The sequence below is a fragment of the Myxocyprinus asiaticus genome, chromosome 41 (genome assembly GCF_019703515.2).
Source record: "Myxocyprinus asiaticus isolate MX2 ecotype Aquarium Trade chromosome 41, UBuf_Myxa_2, whole genome shotgun sequence".
NCBI lineage: Eukaryota > Metazoa > Chordata > Actinopteri > Cypriniformes > Catostomidae > Myxocyprinus > Myxocyprinus asiaticus.
Window position 1 is genome coordinate 6,244,871 of NC_059384.1, and position 23,178 is coordinate 6,268,048.

Below are 23,178 nucleotides of genomic sequence, written 5' to 3' on the forward strand. Positions count from 1 at the left end.
ATTCTCATAACTGTAATACAGTACATTTTATGTATTACAGTAAAAAAATTAATAATGGAATAATTGCCATGTTATAGAAATACTTGGCAATGTAGACAATATATCATTATTTTTTTTTTTTTTTTTTTTTTTGCAAACGGTGCTTAAATTTATTAATTGTCATCCATGCAAATGCAAAACATAATGCAAAACAGCTTAATGGTCCTAGAATAGGCTTTTATTTTCTTTAAGCAAAATACAATTTCAGTAACACTTTACAATAAGGTTGTATTTGTTAACATTAACTACAGGAAGTTAACATGAACTAACAATGAGCAATACTTTTACAACACTTATTAATATTGGTTAACTTTAACATATACTAATACATTTTTTAGAAGTTGTGTATGTTCATTTTAGTTAATGCAATATGAACTAACATGAACTGACATCCATCCATTTTCTCCCACTTATCTGGGTCCGGGTCGTGGGGGCAGCAGTCTGAGTAGGGATACCCATACCTCCCTCTCTCTAGCCACTTCAGCCAGCTCTCCCGGGAGGATACCGAGGCGTTCCCAGGCCAGCCTAGAGATATAATCTCTCCAGCTTGTCCTGGGTCTGCCCTGGCATCACCTCCCGGATGGACATGCCCGGAATACCTCTACAGGTAGGCGTCCGGGGGGCAACCTAGAAAGATGTCCGAACCACCTCAACTGGCTCCTTTCGATGCGGAGGAGCAGCGGCTGTACTTTGAGCCCTTCCCGAATGTCCGAGCTCCTTATCCGACCTCTAAGGCTGAGGCCAGACACCCTTCGAAGGAAACTAATTTCTGCTGCTTGTATCCACGATCTCATCCTTTCGGTCACTACCCAAAGCTCGTGACCATAGATGAGGGTAGGAACGTAGATTAACTGGTAAATCAATAGCCTTGCCTTCAGGCTCAGCACTCTCTTCACCACGACTGACCGGTACAATGCCTGCATAGCTGCTGACGCTGCACCGATCCGTCTGTCGATCTCATGCTCCATTTTCCCATCACTCGTGAATAAGACCCGAGATACTTAAACTCCTCCATCTGGGGCAGCCACTCATCTCCAACCTGAAGAGGGCACTCTACCCTTTTCCGGCAATGAATTGATAATAAACAATATTATTTTTATAATTTAACTTTAACCAAGATGAATAAATGCTGTTGAAACATATTGTTCATTGTTAGTTCATGATACCTAATAGATTTTTAACTGTTAGCAAATAGAACCTTATTGTAAAGTGTTACCATAATTTCTTTTTTTATTTTTTATTTTGAGGTAAAATATGAACGGTAGATGTTCTTGACAGGTTTAGTAAGATCCCACCAAAAAACCACTCCGAGGCAGTTCAACCAGGCAGATGTCAGTTTGTAAGGGCGTCGCACTGCCGTTTCGCCTTGACCTGAACAGCAGATGATCTAACAGAGATCCCCCCTCACCCTGCCCTCTCTTCAACATTAGCATGGATGCTTCATTATCTCCGCACTTGTATATAATGGCAGCGGTGGCTCAGAGGGTCAGGGCTCGTTGCACGGCTCATCAGCCATCTGACAGCGCTCGGCGAGAGAAACGAGGAGCGATGAGGAGAAATCATCGGCACCCCCTGCTAATCCATCGCCTCTACTTAACACCACAACCTTAGATCTGCCATTGCCAGGACCTTAATATTTGGCATAATAGCTTGCACAGATATAGCAAAAAAGGTGCAAAGAAGATTTGGATGTTTTTATCAACCTATGTAGAACATTGTTAGACTTCTGCAAAGTGAATCTGAAAATTAATGAATCATTTGTACATAATTGTGCAGTTAAATAGTGCAATCCCGTAATTGTTAATAATATTATAGATTTTAAAGTTTAAAGAGATGGTTCACCCAAAAATGAAAATGCCATCCCAGATGTGTATGACTTTCTTTCTTCTGATGAACACAAACAAAGATTTTTAGAAGAATATCTCAGCTATGTAGGTTCATACAATGCACTTTGAAGGTCCAAAAGCACATAAAGGCAGCATAAAATTAATCCATATGACTGCAGTGGTTAAATCCATGTCTTCAGAAGCGATTAGATAGGTGTGGGTGAAAAAAAGATACATTAAGTCCTCTTTACTATAAATCTCCACACTTTCAAATTTTTTTGTTTTTGGCCATTCGCATTCTTTGAGCATATCGCCACCTACTGGGCAGGGAGGAGAATTTATCTCGATAAAAGTCTCGATAAAATATTTTTAAAACCTTCACTTTTTTTAGGTCTCGGTTAAATATTTTTCACACTTTCACAATTTTTTTTTTTGGTAACACTTTACAGTAAGGTTCCATTTGTTAACATTAGCCAACAGCATTAGTTAACATGAACTAACAATGAACAATAATAATGAAAATAATTTATTAATCTTGGTTAATGTTAATTTCAACAAAAGTTAAAATCAAAAGTTGTTCATGTTAACATTAGTTAATGCACTATGAACTAACAATGAACAATTGTATTTTGATCACTAATTAAGTTTATTATGTTCATTGTTCGTTCATGATACTTAATGCAATTACTAATGTTAACAAATGGAACCTTATTGTAAAGTGTTACAATTTTTGTATTTGTATATTAATGTCCAACAGTGTATGTACATGCATCACAGGAGATGTAATTTTTGTCATTTGTTTTCTGAAAGTCATGAAAATTCATACCTCAGTGTCATTTCCAGCACATCTCATATTCTTTATTGGGTTTAATAGAATTCTGCAGTGGAAATGACGGTGATGGAAATGACATTTTTAAAGTTTTTGAAATTGTCTTACTAAGGCGAATCCTAAATACACACAATTAAATAATAATTGCACACTTTTTGCATAATTTGACCAAATTACAGCTTTTTTAGAAATGACGCCCAATAAAATGATTCTGTTCGCAAGCAATATTTACCATTATATTTCTTCATTTTCTTCAAGCATCACTTGTCTCATATTTAATCTCACGTATTCTTTTCACTGACAAGTTTGTTGACAATTTGGGGAAAAAATGTTTGGTGTACTTGCAATGACGCCACAACTGTGGGACAGTCGTAATATTTATAAACTGATAGAAATCATTTTCACACAATAAAGTTTTTATTTATTTTTTTGTCACTTTTTGTTTAGATTATAATAGTTTTAAAAATTGTATAATTCTTTTATAATGGATTTTCATTGTTTAATATTGAAAGTCTAGGTCTGGGACAAAGCTAAAACAGTAAAATCTGTACATAAAAGGCATTTGAAAACTACAAAAAATAAATAATGAAAGCCTTGTTTTGTTTTATAATCTGACCTTAATAAAACAAAAATAAAAAAGTTAAAATCTGTTTGTTTAAAAAAAAAACATTAACCGCTGGGACAAGTGCCCAAAGTTTAAGAAATACCCAGTAATAATGATTGTTTCCAAACAGGTTTCGCAAAACCTCCTACCTCTCTTTCCTCATCTTCCATTGTTCGACAAACAGTGACTACGTTTACATGGACGCCAGAAAGTGGCTTATTGCTAGAAAGTGGCGTTCCCGTTTACATGTACTGTATAAGCGGTGTACTTTTTACTCCCGTATTTATGTGGCTCAGTCTGTAAGCAGCGTTCTCCACAGCAACGTAATTTCCCCACGACGCTTGTGTAAATAACAAGCATGGCATCCGAGGAAGACTTTGCTGTTTTACTCCACGTTGCTTTGCTTTATTTCCAGATATTCCAGAGTTGTTGCTGTGTTTGTTTCCTTAACTTTCCATCGTGTCCTACAGCGGAATTGCTTACATAAAACTCTGGGATTCCCCTAATGTACAAGCGCATATACGTGAATGTGAAGGACCGTCGATATTTTACATTGTTGTATATAAAATTGCATAGTTTTTAGTGCATGTGCTTTTCTCACTGTACTCCCAGAAAGACTGAATTCTTTCTGCTGTGTTGACTTGTGTTTTGGGGCTCCATCCTATGACCTTTTTTATCTGGTCTGTTCACGCACATGCGCACTCCTCAAAATCTTGTAAGAATGGCATTTATGTGTTTACATGGCCAAATTGAGCCACGCTCTCTGTGTTAAACCACTTTCTCTTAATCCCTTAAACAGTGTGAGAAAATCTGTGTTCTTGTTTACATGATGTAACAGAACGCCACGTTTTGCAAAAACTCGGGAATAAATCGTTTTCTTTAGTGCCTGTAAATATGGTCAGTGTTTATACTTTTCTGAAAGCCAACCAATGAAGGGCTTGCTTTTGTAGTTTCTGCACAGTGACCCAACTACTTTTTATTTGACTCTTTTATACCAAAATCTGTGATTGTGTGTATATTTGCACCCCAGACATGTTCTTGGTCACCTTGTGCCAATCTAGGTTCTCTGTGTTCACAATTGCACTCCGTGTCACTGTCGTCATGTGTGAAGTGGCGGGAGATCTTGCGATCAGTCTCTGCCCAGTACTCTCCTCTGATTTCCTTCACGTTGTAATTGCATTATCCCCTTTTTTATGCAGAATTGTTCTCTGGGGACTAATTGATGGAGACATGTTTAATTCATCAATCATTAGCATCAAATTTGACAATTAGTGATGATTGTTGAATTCTTGATGGGGATGAGGCATGGTTAGGGGCTTATTTTCTATTTTTTCATACCAGCCAAGACAGAGAATGCACAATGAATAGAAAAAAAACAACAGTGCATCTTTATGTGACATTTTGTTTTTTAAAGAGATAGATCTCCCAGCAATGAAAATTCTGTCGTCATTTACTCACCCTCATGTCATTCCAAATTCGGATGACTTTAATTCTTCCATGGAACACAATAGGATTTTTGACAGAATGTTAGTCTTTGTTACCATCCATTTTCATTGCATCTTTTTACTGTTCACTGATCATCTTATGCGACACTGGATTTGACAAAGTGTGCTATGTTAGTGGCATGAAATCTTTGAAAAATAGTTCTGTTTGTAAGTGAAGTATTTTAACATCGGGGAAAAATTACACATTTTGGCTTTAATGTTAGGTTATATCAAACTTTAAATACTTTGCTTCAGGCTTGCATGGAAGCATTAAAAGAAAATGATACTCCAATAGATTTATGAATAGATTTCTAAAGCAATCTACTTTACGACAATACACAATAATGACCTTTTCTGCAGGATGCCAATATTATACGGCATTGATCCGAGTAATAGCTGCGCCTTAGTTAATTCTATCACATTTAAATGTGTAGTGATACATCGACTTAACTAGTCAGGGGCAATATTGTGACAAAATTAATAAAATCCTCTTTTTAACAATACTGGTGATTACATATCGGTGAATAGACAAACATAAGAATGCCCTTTATGCTTTCAATTACTCACGAATTACTACTGATTGTGTCAAGGCGTTTTTTTGCCAGACGCTAAAGTAAACTGCAAAGAACACTCTTGTTAGCCTAATGCTTCCTAACCATTAGTGAGAGTAATAAGTGTATCAAATTCACATAATCATGTCTAATTAGTATCAGTAATTATCTTGTTGGGTGCGAGAATATTAATCTTGCGGTCCCCATAGGGGAAGGGCGTCTCTTGCAGGGAGAGAGCGATCGAGCTTCAACCACACGCTGTGGAGTACTTGCTAAATTAGCATGCTTCAAATCAGCGCTGCGGAGGGAGGGGAGAGAAGGGAATGTGTAGAAGAAAAGACAAAATTGCATAAAGGGAAAAACAACAGAGAAAAGTTTAGTCCCACTGTGAAATTCATTAGAGTGTAGTAAATAAAATATCAATGTTTTCTGTGTGGTTTTTAAGTTTTGGCAGAGTTAGCGTGCATGGTTTGTGCTAAACACTGATGGTTGATTCTGTGATTTTTGTATGTGTGCAGAACTTTTAAATGGCTTTTTATTTTTGTGATACAGTTTGAATTATGTGGAAATACTGTTTTGTGATGCAGTTTAAATGAGCGCTTAAGAAAAGGATTGCAGTGTAGTGTCAAATTGTTCATAGCATAGCTGCTAGCTGCTACCTAGCATAGTCAAAAACAAATATTATGACCACAATAAACAGATTTTTGTTTCTTTAAAGCCTCAGGGACAACTCATCAGGAATAAAATGAACAAAGCAGCACAAAATGTAGTGTTGTGATTTGCCATTTTATAAACATTTTTAGTAAGAGCATGTAGTAAGGTTATATGTGCAATATAAAACCAATTGAAAATGAACTAACAGAAGTAGTCCCAAACACTTAAGAAATGGTAGCTTGTTAAGAATAGTGGTTTTCAACTTGTTTTAAACCAGTTTCAGATTTTATATCGGGCATCAAATAGCGACCCACCACAGTACCAAAATGGTTTATTACATAAAAGTGATTACAAATTCCCTTAAATCAAACCTTAAAATGTATTAATAATACGGTGTGGGACATGTTATACAACCAGTCCATGTTGGCAGGTGCTAGGTTGGTTAGCTTTTACCAAGCAAAATGTATTTACATTAAAATACTTGAAAAAAAAAACATTGTTTTATTAGATGCACAGTGTTTGACAAAGGATATGGGAAGCATTTTGTCCCTCCCTTTGAAACATTAATAAGCCTATATATTTTGCTATTCGATATGCACAGCTATATGTTCAGTTGTATTTTATTTTTTGCATTTTAGCAAAATGTTTTTTTTTTTTTTTTTTTTTTTTTTTGCCTACCATTGTGACCCACTTTTGAGTTGCGACCTACTGGTTAAGATCACGTAAAATGACCTCAAGTTTGCACACTGGAAAGAATGACAATTACCCAAAGTGAGCTAGACTCCTAAAAGTCTTTTTTACCGCAATAAAGGCATCAACGGTCCAAATCTGACCTTGAGTCTTAATGCTGAGATTTATATATTAGTCTTCCTCTTTTCAAGCCAGTAGGCTGTTTTTCAGGATCAGGAGGAGAGGACCCCCATGCCATACGGCCAGGCCTGTGAATTAGCAAGCTGCGTGGGGTGTCCGCTGATTGGAGCCGGGGAGGGCCGTCAGCACAGCCGCCACTGCCGGGAGAGATGGATGTGTCAGGCAGAGAGTGGGGGAGAGCTAATTACCGTTCCGAGTGTATCTTGTTAATTAAGGGCTAATTAGTGGCAGAAACGGAGAGGGAGTGCGATACAGAGACGGGAGTGAGACACTGACTGCTCATGTAGCACGAAGAGTTGAATGCAGAAAAATATGCAAAATCTTTATCATACACAGCACAAATTCATTAGTACCTCCCACTGATTGGTACTTTAAGGTTCTCATCTCATATTTTCACTTACCATGTTTTTTGTTTGTTTTTTTTGTTTTTTACATGTACATTGGTATTTTTGATGACTTATGCATAATAATATGATTTATATTACATTTTGGCAGAAACTATGGTTATCATGATGAATTATAATTTTAATATGATTTATCATATAATCTGATGAGTGACTACAGGTATGGCAGAATTTTTGTAAGGGAAGTACCTGTCTGTTGCATGTGTCAGTGGATGATCTGTTAAAGAGTTACTCGCTAATCAATATAATTCCTTGAAGTACTCTTGAATACCATGTAAATAAATTAAGTAATTGTTCACCTAAAATTGAAATTCTCTCATTTACTCACCCTCATGCCATCCCAGATACCTGAATTTCTTCTGCAGTACACAAACAAAGATTTTTTTAGAAGAATATCTTGGCTCTGTAGGTCCAGACAATGCAAGTGAATGGTGACCAAATTTTTGAAGTTCCAAAAAGCACATAAAGGCCACATAAAATGAATCCATTAGGTTTCAGTGGTTTAATCCATGTTTTCAAAAACGATCCATCAGTTTTGGGAGAGAACAAACCAAATATAACTCCATTTCACTGTACATCTTGACATCAGCAGTCTCCTTGGCGATCATGATTTCAAGCTCGATTACACTTCCTAGCACTATCTAGCGCTCTACACATGTGTCAAGCATTAGTATATTCAGGACTATGGTATAGTAAATCATGTGTTCCGCTTAAGTACTATGAAATATCGGACAATGACGAAAACCAGAATCAAACCCATATTGCCTGCCTGAGCACCACAGCTCAATGTGTCCGAGATCTAACTGCAAGGCCCAAAAAGGTCTTTATCAACTACCAGTAAAAGTAACTTTATAGCACTATAAAATGTGATTTTAACCTCTCTCAAATTGTCTTTTGCAGGCACTCCTCATTCTAACAGTAGCAGTTCCCTACAGTCCGGGGGCTCGGTGGCCGGCGTGGCTTTAGGAAACAGTAAAGAGGGAATGCACCAGCGCTCGTTCTCCGTGTCCAGTGCAGAACAGTGGAGTGAAGCAGTTATCAGTACAACAGCAGGTCAGAAGCTCTTCAGAAAACCTCAGTTTCTCTCTCTCATTTTCTTTTTCTCAATCTTTCAATCTTCTCGATGACTCTTATTTAATTTATTTCTCAAATCTGTCTTCAAAACTTACTTCTAATCTCTCATCTGTTGATGTTTCAAAAAAGGCTAATCGTACAATCATATTATAAACAGAGACAGAGATCTTAATTACATCTCTTGATATATTTTGACACCATTCGATGATACATTTTGTTAAAAGCAAATATTTATGGTCAACAGCTCTATACTCATGTATGTCATCTGCTATATGTCAGTTTATTGGTATAGCACTGGTACGCTTGTCCTATGTAGGGTCTCGGGTAGTGCTGAAGCCTATCACAGCTGTCTTGGGCTAAAGGCAGGGAAACACCTGGACAGGTGCAAACACACAGACATACACATTCACACTCTTACTCACACCTACAGGCTATTTAGAGTTTCCAATTCACTTGACCTGAATGTTTTTTGGGCTGTGGGGGAAACTGGAGGCCCCAGATGAAACCCACGCCATCACTGGGAGAACATACAAACTCCACACGGAAAGGCCCTGGGTGAGCCGGAACTCAAACCGGGGGACCTTCTTGTTGTGAGGCGACAGTGCTACCCACTGAGCCACCGTGCCGCCCCAAATTATTTCATGTCTTTCTCAACTTTACCGTGCATATCTAACTAACTCCTGATGAACACATTATATAATTATCAGTTAAAAAGTTGTTTTTCTGTTTCATGACTTTGTAAATGCTTTTTTATTTCACTCATTTCACACAAATAGTAAATAGAGCACATAGAATCAAATAAATTCTCATGTTTTGATTCATTAAGTTTTCTTAAATGTATTTAAGCAACATTATGTAAAAATGTTATGGATTATCCAACTCAAATGCATGTGACATCAAATCTAACAAACATGACATCACCTAACAAACAAGTTAGGTCAGAGATAAACCAAAAGTAATCAGATTATATAACCAAGAAATTAATCCAAGAGATTATATTACTGATTGCAATTGTAATCATGTTATTTGTAATAAGTACTAGATTAATATTTACAAAATGTATCATAGTAATCATATTGTCCACTAAAATACCATGGTTACTACAGTAATACTGCCACCACTGTCATCAAAAAAGTATTAAAATAACAGATTCTGAATGCTTCCTAGACTGTTTAAAGGAGATCCGGTAACACTTTACCATAAGGTTGCATTTGTTAACATTTGTTAACTACGTTAGTTAACATTAACTAACAATGAATAATACTTTTTTAGCACCTTAGTTAATGTACCTTTAAAAGTTGCATATGTTAACATTGGTTAATGCATTATGGTTTAAGAACTAACATTACAAACAATTAACAAATGTATATAAGAATCAGAATGAGCTTTATTGCCAAGTATGCTGACACATACAAGGAATTTATTTTGGTGACAGTAGCCTCCAGTGCACAAACAAAACAACAAGACAGAGATAACAAAAATATAGAATAAAAATAAAGAGCGAATAGAAAAAATAAGTATATATATATATATATATATATATATAGAAATACACAAGGCAAAAAATATATACACGTATGTACAAATACAAGTCTGTTATATACAGATGCAAGGGAATGTATGGCAGAAGAGGTAGGATTTTTTTAATAAATATGATTGACTAAGCTGTTTATTGCACATAATTATTGCTCAATGGGGCAGTTTTAACTGTTCATGAGGTGGATAGCCTGAGGGAAAAACTGTTCCTGTGCCTGACGGTTCTGGTGGTCAGTGCTCTGTAGCACCGGCCAGAAGGCAACAGTTCAAAAAGGTAGTGGGTTGGGTGAGTGGGGTCCACAGTGATTTTTTCCAGCCCTTTTCCTCACTCTGGAAGTGTATAGTTCTTGAAGGGAGGGCAGGGGGCAACCAAAAATCTGCTCAGCAGTCCGAACTGTCCTTTGTAGTCTTCTGATGTCTGATTTTGTAGCTGAACCAAACCAGACAGTTATTGAAGTGCAGAGGACAGACTCAGTGACTGCTGAGTAGAACTGTATCAGCAGCACCTGTGGCAGGTTGATCTTTCTCAACTGGTGAAGGAAGTACAACCTCTGCTGGACCTTTTACACAATGGAGTCAATGTGGGGCTCCCACTTCAGGTCCTGTGAGATGGTAGTGCCCAGGAACCTGAATGACCACTGCTGCCACAGTGCTGTTCAGAATGGTGAGCGGGTATGTTGGGTGTTCCTCCTAAAGTCCACCATCATCTCCACTGTTTTGAGCGCATTCAGCTCCAGGTTGTTTTGACTGCAACAGTGAGCCAGCCATACAACCTCTCTTCTGTATGCATACTTATCGTCATCTTGGATGAGGACGATGACAGTAGTGTCGTCTGAAAACTTCAGAGCTTGACAGAGGGGTCCTTGGTGGTGCAGTCGTTGGTATACAGGGAGAAGAGTAGTGGGGAGAGCACACATTGCTGGAGGGTACCAGTGCTGATCGTGCAGGTGCTGGAAGTGAATTCCCCCAGTCTCACTAACTGCTGCCTGTCTGTCAGAAAGCTGGTAATCCACTGACAGATAGACATGGGAACAGAGAGTTGGTGTAATTTAGTCCAGAGAATAGCTGGGATGATGTTGTTGAAAGCCGAACTGAAGTCCACAAAAAGGATCCTTGCATATGTCCCTGGTCTGTCCAGATGCTGAAGTATATGATGTAATCCCATGTTGACTGCATCATCCACATACCTGTTTGCTCAGTAAGCAAATTGAAGGGGATCTAGAAAGGGTCCAGTGATGTCCTTCAGGTGGGCCAACTCCAGTCTCTCAAATTACTTAATGACCACAGACGTCAGAGCAATGGGTCTGTAGTCATTAAGTCCTGTGATTTTGGGTTTTTTGGGACAGGAATGATAGTGGAGAGTTTAAAGCAGCAGGGAACTTCACATTGCTCCAGTGATCTGTTGAAGATCTGTGTGAAGATAGGGGCCAGCTGGTCAGCACAGGATTTTAGACAAGTGGGTGAAACACTGTCTGGGCCCTGTGCTTACCTTGCACACCTCCTCTTCACATATCTTAAGTGCAGATTGAGTTGCAGGAGGTGTTTGTGTGAAGTGAAGGTCAGAGGGGGTGTGGGGTGTGAGACTGGGCCTTTCAAATCTATAGTAAAAACACATTCAAGTCGATATATTTAGATATATACATTAACCCAAGATTATTAATAATGTTAAAAATTACTATTCACGGTTAGTTCATGATGATACCTATTGCATAAACTAGTGTTAACAAATAGTACATTATTGTAAAGTCTTACAGTATTTTACAGTAGTAACATGATGTTGTAACTATGGTACAGTATTTTGCTGAAAAATATGGTTTTCACTGTACATTTTTTTAACATAACTGTAATTCAGCAGTTGTCTGTTGCATGTGTAAAGTGGTTGTGCTGCTTAAGAATTAATCGCTAATTGGGATTACTCATTAATTGTGACTTTGATCGCAAATCTGTTACTGCATATCTTACCATGGTAACATAGTTTCCACCAAATAACGGAAGCCTACTATCATTATGAAAGACATTGTTACTACTTCTTGGTATTAGCCAACACTGTCATTAAAAGTCAGAAATTAAACAAATTGTCTAAAATTCTGAAAATGTACACTGTTTGAAGGAGATCCCGGATTAAATTATTAAAGTAACTATGGTGCTACGGTGGAAACCAAATTTTTGTAAGGGCAATGTAAAGTCAGTAATTTGTGTTACGTGGTGCTAACGAGCTAATCGCTAATCAGGTCTTAGTTAATAAAGCTGTTATGATTAAACTGTAGTAACACACTGTAGTAACTATGGTTCTTTGGTTGAAACTATAGTTACCTTGGTAAATTTTTGTAATGGCATTGTAAAGTCTGTAACTGTGTGTTACATGCTGCTAACGAGCTAATCACTAATCAGGACTTAGTTAATTAAGCTGTTATGATTATACTGTAGTAACACACTAGTTAGTAACTATGGTGCTTTGGTGGAAACTAGTTACCATGGAAAAGGGATAAAGTCAGTAACTGTCTGTTTTACGTATCAGTGACTGTGCTGTTAGCAAGCTAATTGCTAATCAGGATGATTCAGTAATTGCAGCTTCGATCACAACTGTGGTATCAAAACAATTACCATGGTAAACATAGTTGGCAAAAAGTGTGAAAACGTCTTGCACAGTTTGAAGGTGATCCCGAATTGAATAATTTTGATTTTACCATACTAACAAAGTAATGGTGCATGGAACTATGAAAACAATTTACATTTGGTAAATTTTTGTAGTGAAACAGTTAGGGATGGGTATTTTGGTCATTTTGTCTACTCGAGTACTCGTCAAGTTTGGTTACCAAAGTATTTTTTAAAAGGGAACTGTGGAGTTGGTAGCTGTTTGATGCTTATAATGGTGGTTGTGCTGTTAACGAGCTAATCGGTAATTAGGATAATTCAGCAGTTGTGGTTTGATCGCAACTCTGGTACCATCACCCACAGCAGCAATGCCCCCCAAATAGTCTCTCTGCCTCTGCCAGACTTTCTCTCTCTCTCTTTCTCTCTCTCTTTCTTCTCATCCTGTCAGTGCACTTGAGTGAAGTAAAATAATATATTTGCCGGGCATAACAACGCTACACATTTTTTTCTTTTGTCTTCACGATTTATTTTTTCCCCTCCCATGTTGGAAAATGAATGCTTCACGGGGACAACATTCATCATTGGTTATTTCCTTCTCTTTGTCGGCTGGCAGTAAAAAAGCACTTAAATGCACATCAACAGAATAACAGTCATTTCCATGCATGTTTGCGCACTCGTTGTTCTCATTAGCGGCTGCTCTGTTCTCCCCCGCCCTGCCTCTCTCTCTCTCTCTCTCTCTCTCTCTCTCTCTCTCACTCTCTCTCTTTCTGTCTCTCACTCTCTCCTCCCCCCTCCCTATCTGTTAGGATCCCAGGGGCCCCGCTAGTTTAAAGAGTGCTCTTTATGAGCCAAATGGAGGCCCCGCCGTGTGGCCCCGTGGTGTTGCAGACAGAACATGACGCTGCGCGACACTCGCCCTTCTCTGCTCGTCTCCACTTGTCGAACAATCAATTTCAGCCCCGCTCCGCCATCGCCCCCCCGCCTACACCCATCAGCTCCACATCCTAAAGTAGAATTACTCAAAGCGGCCGTAGCCTCCGAAATGAGCTGTGTTTGTATGACAAAGCACTTCATTAGGCCCTGGTGTAAAATAGATATTGTCACACACACAAGTACACATACTCAGAGTTTTAGCTGTATCAGGATTTGGTAAACGCATTTTCTCTATGACCTGTTACAATCAGCCTTTTGGTTCTTTTGTTTAGTGAGAGTATTATAGCTTTAAAGGTCATAACAGAGAGAAGAGTTTTATATCAAAGATCTTGGGAAAGTGCACAAGTCTCATAATAAAGCTCATAGTCTGCAAGCCTAATTTATTGTTGTATAGATTTTCATTAGCAAATGTTTAAGTAAATGACTGAAATGACTTCCTTTTTCAGTTGATATCACCAAGACCTCTTAGTATTTAGTTAGTTAGTTAGCTGTTAATTGACTCATTAGTTGGTTACATTTTACATTTATTCATTTGGCAGACATTTTTATCAAAAGCGGACAATGAACAATGGTTCGTTGGTTGGTTGGTTGGTTAGTTCGTTAGTTAGTTAGTTAGTTAGTTGTTCAGTGGCTCTTTAATTAGCTAGTTAGTTGTTCATTGGCTAGTTAGTTAGTTAGGTACTTAGGTTCTTGGTTATTTGTTGAATGGATTGTTAGTTAGTTGTTCATTAGTTAGTTAGCTTGTTAGAATGGTTGGTTGGTTTTGTAGTTAATTAGCTACTTAGTTGTAGATTGTGTAGTTGTGTAGGTTGTTAGTTAGATATTAAGTTTGTTGAATTAGTTATTTAGTTTTTCATTGGCTAGTTAGTTATTTGTTGGTTGGCTGGTTGGTTAGTTAGTTGTTGTTTGGCTCATAAGTTAGTTAGTCAGTTAGTTATGCATAACACCTAAAATAATTTCAGATGGATAAAACCTTGTCCCGACCTATTTTTTTTTTTTTCTGTTGTATATCCTGTTTCACGTTACAGAAGTAAAATAGGTTGCGAAGGCTGTTTAATGTTCTTCTTGTGACATGCTGTAGAGTGACATTTGGCTTCAACATCTCTTTCTTTCGACAACTTTATTTATTTGTTTGTTTCGACACAATTTATTTCTCTGTCCTTACCTGAGACAGACTTAAATGGAGATTTCAATGTAACTTTGAATGAGCTTTTTGCTTTGTATAGTACTTTTATGTGTAACTATTCCTTATTTTACATCATATACTTATTCTACATGTACCCTAAAGGGAAGTTGAACTTGCACACGCATTGTCATTAAATAGATTTCCAATCTCCAAACACCTTTTTTATTATCTTTGGTGAGGGTTGAAGGTCAAGCAAAAGATCAGGGCTGATGAGATGAGAAGCCATAGATTCAAATGATCAAATGCATCTCAGCCAGGTGACTATTTCCATATTGTTTAAGTGTCGTACTCATTTATAAAGGTTGTGCTGGATAAGGAGAAGTTGAGTTAGCTACAACCTCTGAATACTGATAGCTAAGCTTTTGATTAAATCTAAGCTTTTCTCTTAACTATATTTCCGCTGTGCATGTATAATATTCAAATCAAGGTTGTGTAAATGCGTGTATGTAATGGAACTGTATTCGTACCTTGTGTCAAGCATCTCTTTACTAGTGTAGATAGATGGTGTTTAAATTTTCATGTTTGTATAGTTTTATATGAATTTTGTTATGTATTTCTATAGATATTTAGATATATTCGATATTTCTTGTTGATCTAAAATCATTGTATGGGTTTCAGTGTTAGGGAAATTACTTGCTTTCCAAGCAACAAGCTACTCATAATCTAAGATAGCTAAACTACAGTTAAGATGCTGTGTCAAAAAGTAGTTTTAGTAGCCACACTACAAGCTAACAAAAGTAGCTTCCAGTAAGGCAATTACAATGGAAGTGAATGGGGCCAATCCATAAACGTTAAAATACACACTGTTTCAAAAGTGTAGCCATAAGACATAAACATTATACGTTTTAACATGATTTTAGTGTGATAAAACGCCTGTAAACCCTGTAATCTCAGTAAGCAGTTTTATCACACAAAGTCATGTTGAACAGATATTTTATAACATTTAAATCATGTTATGATGTATAATGTTTACGTCTTGAGTATTTTAATGTTAATGTTTAATGTTTTTAATTCACTTCCATATGCATATACAGTATACATATGCCACAACATTAAAACCACCTGGCTAATATTGTGTAGGTCCCCCTCGTGCCGCCAAAACAGCACCAACCCGCATCTCAGAATAGCATTCTGAGATTATATTCTTCTCACCACAATTTCACAGAGTGGTTATCTGAGTTACCGTAGACTTTGTCAGTTTGATCCATTCTGGCCATTCTCTGTTGACCTCTCTCATCAACAATGCGTTTCCATCTGCAGAACTGCCCCTCACTGGATGTTTTTTGTTTTTGGCACCATTCGGAGTAAATTCTAGAGACTGTTGTGTGTGAAAATCCCAGAAGATTAGCAGTTGCAGCAATACTCATACCGGCCCATCTGGCACCAACAATCATCCATGCGATTATCTAATCAGCCAATTGTGTGGCAGCAGTGCAGTGCATAAAATCATGCAGATACGGGTCAGGAGCTTCAGTTAATGTTCACATCAGCCATCAGAATGGGGAAAAATGTGATCTCAGTGATTTGGACCGTGGCATGATTGTTGGTGCCAGATGGGCCGGTTTGAGTATTTCTGTAACTGTTAATCTCCTGGGATTTTCACACACAACAGTCTCTAGAATTTACTCCGAATGGTGCCAAAAACAAAAAACATTCAGTGAGCAGCAGTTCTGCAGATGGAAACGCCTTGTTGATGAGAGAGGTCAACAGAGAATGGCCAGAATGGATCAAACTGACAAAGTCTACGGTAACTCAGATAACCACTCTGTACAATTGTGGTGAGAAGAATGCTATTCTGAGATGCAGGTTGGGGCTGTTTTGGTGGCACGAGGGGGACCTACTCGTGGTTTTTATGTTGTGGCTGATTGGTGTACATATACTATATGTATGAGGGACTAGTTGAAATTATTTTCTGTGGTAATCAACATTATGTCACAAATGCTGTTGATTTAACTTAACTTGTACTGATCCTGGAACATTACTTATAGGGGAAATATCTTTTTAAATGTCAAACTATCTGATGATATAATTTTTTAATTTAATGTAAAGCCATATTGTTCTGGAACAAAAACGATGAGTTTTTTTTATAATTATTATTTCAATTATGGTGACCGCATAAAATAGAATGTTATATTAGGTTAGTTTGGAACTGTTTGTACTCTAAGCAAAAATGTTGCCACTCAATCAACGAGTCATACTTAATGTTTCTTCTAACTAATAATCTTTGCATTTATCCACTGCCATGCCATAAAAAATACACAGACCTGATTTCAGTTGATCAAAAACAGTATAAGATCATGTTAAATTATTAATGCTTAGCCTAATCAATATATCAAAATGTTGTGACGTCACAAACAGAACCCCTAAAATATCTCACCCCCATGATAGAATCCTCACAATAATAGAATTATCACAACAATCAATAGGAGTAGCATTTCAGAAATTTGATGGGGTCCTCTTAGGCTAGAATTTAGAAATAGTCTTTAGATTAGGGCTACACTGAGTAGTCTACGCTGTTTCTTGGTTATCTAAAGTCGTCATTAAGGGGCAGAGATCACTTCTCCCCTCCAGAGCTCAAGGAGGCAGAGAGCGCAGGCAGTTTGATTCTCCGCTCTTGGCTGTAATGAAGTTTGACATTTCGTTTGGAGAGAGCAGCGGCGTGTGCCTGCCCATGCCTTGATTAGTGCGCTCTAATTGACAATAATAAGAAGGAAGTAGTGATTGTGTTCTGCGTGTTTTTTTCACCATTAATTGCAGCCATTGCCATTGATTACGGACGGGGGTTGCTCACTCGGCTGCCATGTCAAGGGGTAGAAGGGGAGGGCGGGGGGTGTTGTCTTCGTCAAATAATACCGTCCGTGCATGGTAGCTCTTGAATTGGCTGCCGCAAGAAGTTTCTAATCACGTACTCCTGGAAGAAACAGAAATTGAGAGCTATTAAGAAATGAGTTAATGTTCTTTGTGCACACCCTCCAATCTTCTCACGCTCACCCACGGTCTTCATTGCTAGAACTGTGACGTAAAGTGCCGTTTCCTGAGGAGATGCCATCAGTCACTAATGGTAGGTTAGCTGACCACCTTATTTCCTGCAGCTACCTGAAGAGCAGAGCAGTTCCAGCTAAGCTCGGATTTAGCAGTAAAAATAGATCCCTCACATACTTTAGTGTTCCTTACCTCAGACTTTGCAATGTTAGTCATAGTGCTACAGTGTTAGCGGTTCTTATAATCCTCCCCTCAAGTTTTGCTGGGAAGTTCCTCCTTTCAAGGTTGGAAAATGTAATTATCCATAATTATGTAAATAATTGTAGTTATAATGTGACATGTTACCATAGTAATAATACCCTGGTTATTTTGGACATACTGTATACCATGGTATTTTTTGAAGTACTTTGGAGTACCATGTTAATACAATGCTATATGAATATGATAATCATTCAGTACCACGGTATACTGTATATCCAAGTACCATGGTTTTACCATCTGATTCTATCAATCGATCACAGCACCATAGTAATACCATGTTTTTTGGGGCATCTACCAATGCAATACCATGTTTTTGGGACATATACCTTGATCATACCATGGTATTCTTGGAAGTACCTAGGAGTACCATGTTAATACAATGGCTTACAAAAAATTTACCTTCGCAGTATAAAAATACTTTCCGGACATGTACCATGGTAGTACCATAGTATTTTTGGTAATGTTAGGGTTCTTCTTTGTAAGAGATGATGTATGTGAATACGGAAATCATTCAGTACCATAGTATACATCCAAATACCATGGTATTATCATTGGATCTCATAGTAATACCATGTTTTTTGGGCATCTACCATGGTATTACCATGTTGTTTGGGGATGTATCATGGTAATAGCATGTTTTCTTGGACATGTACCATGATAATACTCTGGTATTCTTCGAAGTACTTTGGAGTGCCATGTAAATGCAATGTTTAACGAAGAAATGTACCCTCGCAGTATAAAGATGCCATGGTAGTACCATGGTTTTCCGAACATGTACCATGGTAGTACCATAGTATTTTTGGTAATGTTAGGTTTATTCTTTGTAAGAGATTATGTATGTGAATACATTAATCATTCTGTACCATATATCCAAGTACCGTGGTATTACCATTTGGATATAGTAATACCATGTTTTTTGGAGCATATGCCATAGTAATACCATGTTGTTTGGGGATGTATCATGGTAATACCATGTTTTCTCGGACATGTACCTGCGTTTTCTGAAGTACCTTGGAGTACCATATAAATACCATCTCTTACTAAAATTTACTGTCACAGTACAAACATACCATGGTGGTACCATGGTATTTTAATGCTCTGAGGGTATTTTATTTTAAGGGATGATATACAGTACAGTATGAATATGATCCCGTTCACTTCTGGTATTCAAATTAATTTTGGGTGATCCAATCACAAGTGGTCAGAATAAAATACAGGTGTAAACAGGGTGCGGGTTCAGTACCATGGTAGACATCCAAGTATCATGGTATTACCATGTGATTCCATCACTGTACCACAGTACTGTAGTAATACCATGTTTTTTGGGATCATGGTAATATCTTGTTGTTGTTGTTGTGTAACACTTTCTATGAAGCCTATATTTATAATGCATTAGTAATGTTTCATAATACACCTTATAATATGTTATAACTTTTCATGAATAATTGTAACCACATTTATAATACATTATAATACTTACCTATTCATAGTTATACCTTAGATTATAATGCATTATAACACAAGCAACTTTTAATTTTATCTGCAGAAGTTATAATGTATTATTTATTTGTAATATGTATAATAGGTATGCTGTAAGTAAAGTGACAAAAGCAATGTCTTCTTATAATTTATAATAATGTTTATAATTATATTTATTTATCACACATTATACATTTGCACATATACAGTGAAATTCTTTTTTTTCACATATCCCAGATAGGCTGGGGTCAGAGTGCAGGGTCAGCCATGATACGGCGCCCCTGGAGCAGATAGGGTCAAGGGCCCAACAGTGGCATCTTGGCAGTACTAGGGCTTGAACCCCTGACCTTCTGATCAGTAACCCAGAGCCTTAACCGCTGAGCCACCACTGCCCCCCTTCTTATAAACATCCATAAGATATTTTTAAGTGGTTACAAGTCATGCTGGAAGTTATATTCATTACACATGCACAAAGTACAAAATAACACACATTCAGTGTAGATTTTGAGATATTATGTAAAACACTTGTAAAGCTACAAGGTTCAAATATTTCAGAAACTCTAAATATGTATGTTGATCACACATGTAGCCAAGAATAAAAAAAATCAAACTGATTCTATACTGGACTCTATTAAAAAAAAAAAAAAACTTTGTTTGTGCATCTTATTTGGAGACTTATTTCATAAATAACTTCTGTTATATAAATTTAACTTGTAATGTAAGTTACAAGTTTATGTTATGGCTGTTTTTAAGAAAATATTGCTTTTGTAACTTTAATTAAAGAAGGCAAAGACCACTTATAATATGATCATGTCATAAAGCCTTTTGACTGTTTACACTATACAGCACTTATATGATTAACTTTATTAACTTCTGCTGTGTTAAAATTTGATATTGCTTGTGTTATAATGCATTATATTCTAAAGTATAACTATGAATAGGGGAAGTCGTATAATGTATTATAACTGTAGTTATAATTATTTATGAGAAGTTATAACTTATTATAAGGTGTATTATGAGATTTACAATGCATTTTAAATATGGGCTTGATAGAAGGTGTTACCGTACTTTTTTGTATAATATTTGATGATATATGAATATGGTAGTCATTCAAAACCATGGTATATATCAAAGTACCAAGGTATTACCATATCATACATTACTGTACCACATTACCAAAGTAATGCCCTGTTTTTTTACCATGGTAATACCATTTTTTTCATAAGTACCTTGGAGTACCATGTAAATACAAATTATCTATTATAAAAATTTACCCTCACCATACCATGTACAATGGTATTGTCAAGGTTTTTGTTACTGTGATGGTACTTTTTGTGAGGAATGATATATGAATATGATTTCATTCAAAATCATGGTATATGGTATTACCATTTGATACCATCACTGTACCATGAGACTACCACAGTACATTTTTGTAATGCTAAGCATACCTCATTCAGTGTAGTGATGACTCTGAAAGGTCAGAGGTCTCCAAAGGTCTTGCGTGAGGGATAAGAGTGGCTCTTCACTATTAACCTCAACCTACACACAATGCTACTGCTGTCACAGACTGTGATGGGCGCTCTTCAGTGCACTATAAAGACTGTGTGTGCATGTTTGCATGCGACAGACCTTCTGCATGCGTGTATGTGTGTGATCAGTTTTTTTATGAGAACTCCTCTACCCCCAGCTGTCTGGTGTAGTTAATGATCGCTCCCAGGGGGGCTGTTGCGAAGAGAAGTGTAGAAATTGAAACAGACGTTTGCATCCCTGCCACAACCTGTGTGGCAGCTGGGAGCGCCACTCCGCCATTCAGTACGAGGGAGGGAGAGCAGACCCTTAAAGTCATGAATATCAATGCTGAACACAGAGTCAGTGATGAAGCATCAACTGCCAACCTGCCGTGTTTCCAGCGAGATTATATCACTATATCTGCTTTGTAGTGCGTAAACGGCACTCATTGTAAACTCAGAAAAAGGCTCCCTAATATATAGACTTCTGTTGATTACCTTTTAAGTGACGGATTTAGATTGTAATATCTTGGAATTAAATTAGCCAAAAGCACTCTGAATTTTAAGGTCGAGCCTGTGTCCACTTTTAGATTTTAATAGTTTATTTAAAGTAATTGTTTGTCAGCGTTAAAGAAAAAAAATTGCTAACTCGTAATTCGATAATTGTAGCATTCTTAGTATCTCTTGTGTTGGTTCAGTTCGTAATTGAGTCTAGTAATTACTATTTTTTATCAATAATAAATTTACTATTGTAAACTATATTTACTATAGATGCAAAGGCAGTGCTGCGATAATGTTAGCATTAGCAAGAATCTTTCTTTCAAGTTCTCTAATGTCTGTTAAATTCATAATTTAGTCACTTTGGACAAAAAAAAATTCAATCGTATACCATAATAAATGTACATTTATGTCCGCAGTAACGTTATCATTAGCAATAGTCTTTCTCGCAGTTCTCTAATGTTTGTAAAATTGCATTTGTTTTTAGTTTTTATCAATAGTAAATTTACTTTTATAAATGTACACCCATATCTGCAATGTTGCAAAAATGTTATCATTAGCATGGATCTCTTGCACGTTGTCTTTAATAAAGACTAAAGCAACAATATTGATTGAGAATTATTGTAATTGTGTAACAAGGCTTATTGTGAAACCCTCTAATTTGTCTCTTGCCATGTGTAATTAAGCCGAAATCCCACAGTGCATGTGACTAATCCTCCGCTTCATAATTTATTCATTATCAAGCTGTTCTTATTAAACGGCTAAATCATAATTATTAACCATGTCTTATCAATAGAACAACAAATGGATGTTGTTTTACACCCTTTTGGTTCAGGTTAAATGTTATCAGTTACGTAAAAATGTTTGGTGTATGAACATTTTGGAGGGAAACCAAAGTGTTAAAGGCAGCATTAGCGACAGCGCTAGCCCACGCTAAACTCGTCTGTGCCTAAGGCAGATTTCGTGGCTGTAGTTTATCGTCCTGTACCCCCTGCTCGGCTTCCATCTCTCTCTCTTTAAAGAGCACACCAGTCTCAAGTTCCCTCAAGATAAACCCCAAATTATGGCTAATGTTCTACACAAGCTAATGGCTGTCGGTTCCATTAGAATATGTGTTATTTGGCACCATGGGTTTCAGACACTCCTGGACCCAACCGTTGCCTCTATTTCTCTCTCTGTCACACACACACTTACACACTCTTATACACCCCAGGCCTGTGGAGATGAATTGAGCTTGCAATGCTACAATGAGCTTTTGATGCCAAGACAATGGAGGAGGCTGCCTACATCTGACTCACCGAGTGTGTGAGCGTGTTTCCGAGGGCCGCTAACAATATGGGGTCCACTTTGCCGGGGCCTTCAGGGCTGGTCGGGGGGTTGTGGGTAATAGTGTCCCGAGGGTGCCCGAAAATGATGTTGAAGTGTCATGAAGAGCAGAAAGATGGTCGTGGCTTTCCTACTACTGAAACCCCCCTTTTCTACCATTGTACCATCACAGATACACACTGGCACCGGGCATCAGGTTAATATTACATATAAAATCACCTTACACCAAACCCAACCTCTCATGTGCTTGGTTGCTCGCGTGGCATCTCCCATTACATCGCCAGTACTCCTCGGGCAAGACCAAATCATCATTTTTTACTTGTGTACACCCTTCTCATCAAGCTAATGGAGGTGGATTGGAGGTGTGGTCCATCTCTTGTTCTTCTCAGTGGTTGTAGATCTTCGCTTTTCATGTGAAATGTGAAAAAATTGGAAAACAATTGAACAAACGCTTGACAGGAGCCAGAAAATTACATATTGTCTTTGGCCAGTAAATGAAGTGAAGAACTGGACAGTTGCCTGGTTTCTTTTTTAGT

General features: G+C 37.4%; 1 protein-coding gene across 3 annotated transcripts in view; it reads left to right on the plus strand.

Moving 5' to 3' along the window:
• The window catches only part of LOC127432158 (arf-GAP with GTPase, ANK repeat and PH domain-containing protein 3-like), a 234,131-nt gene that overhangs the window by 175,436 nt on the left and 35,517 nt on the right, over positions 1 to 23,178 (plus strand). For all 3 annotated transcript variants that reach the window (XM_051683011.1, XM_051683012.1, XM_051683010.1), the window contains exon 12: positions 8,162 to 8,314. In XM_051683011.1, coding sequence (XP_051538971.1) covers positions 8,162 to 8,314 — 153 coding nt within the window. The remainder of the gene's footprint in view (positions 1 to 8,161; positions 8,315 to 23,178) is intronic.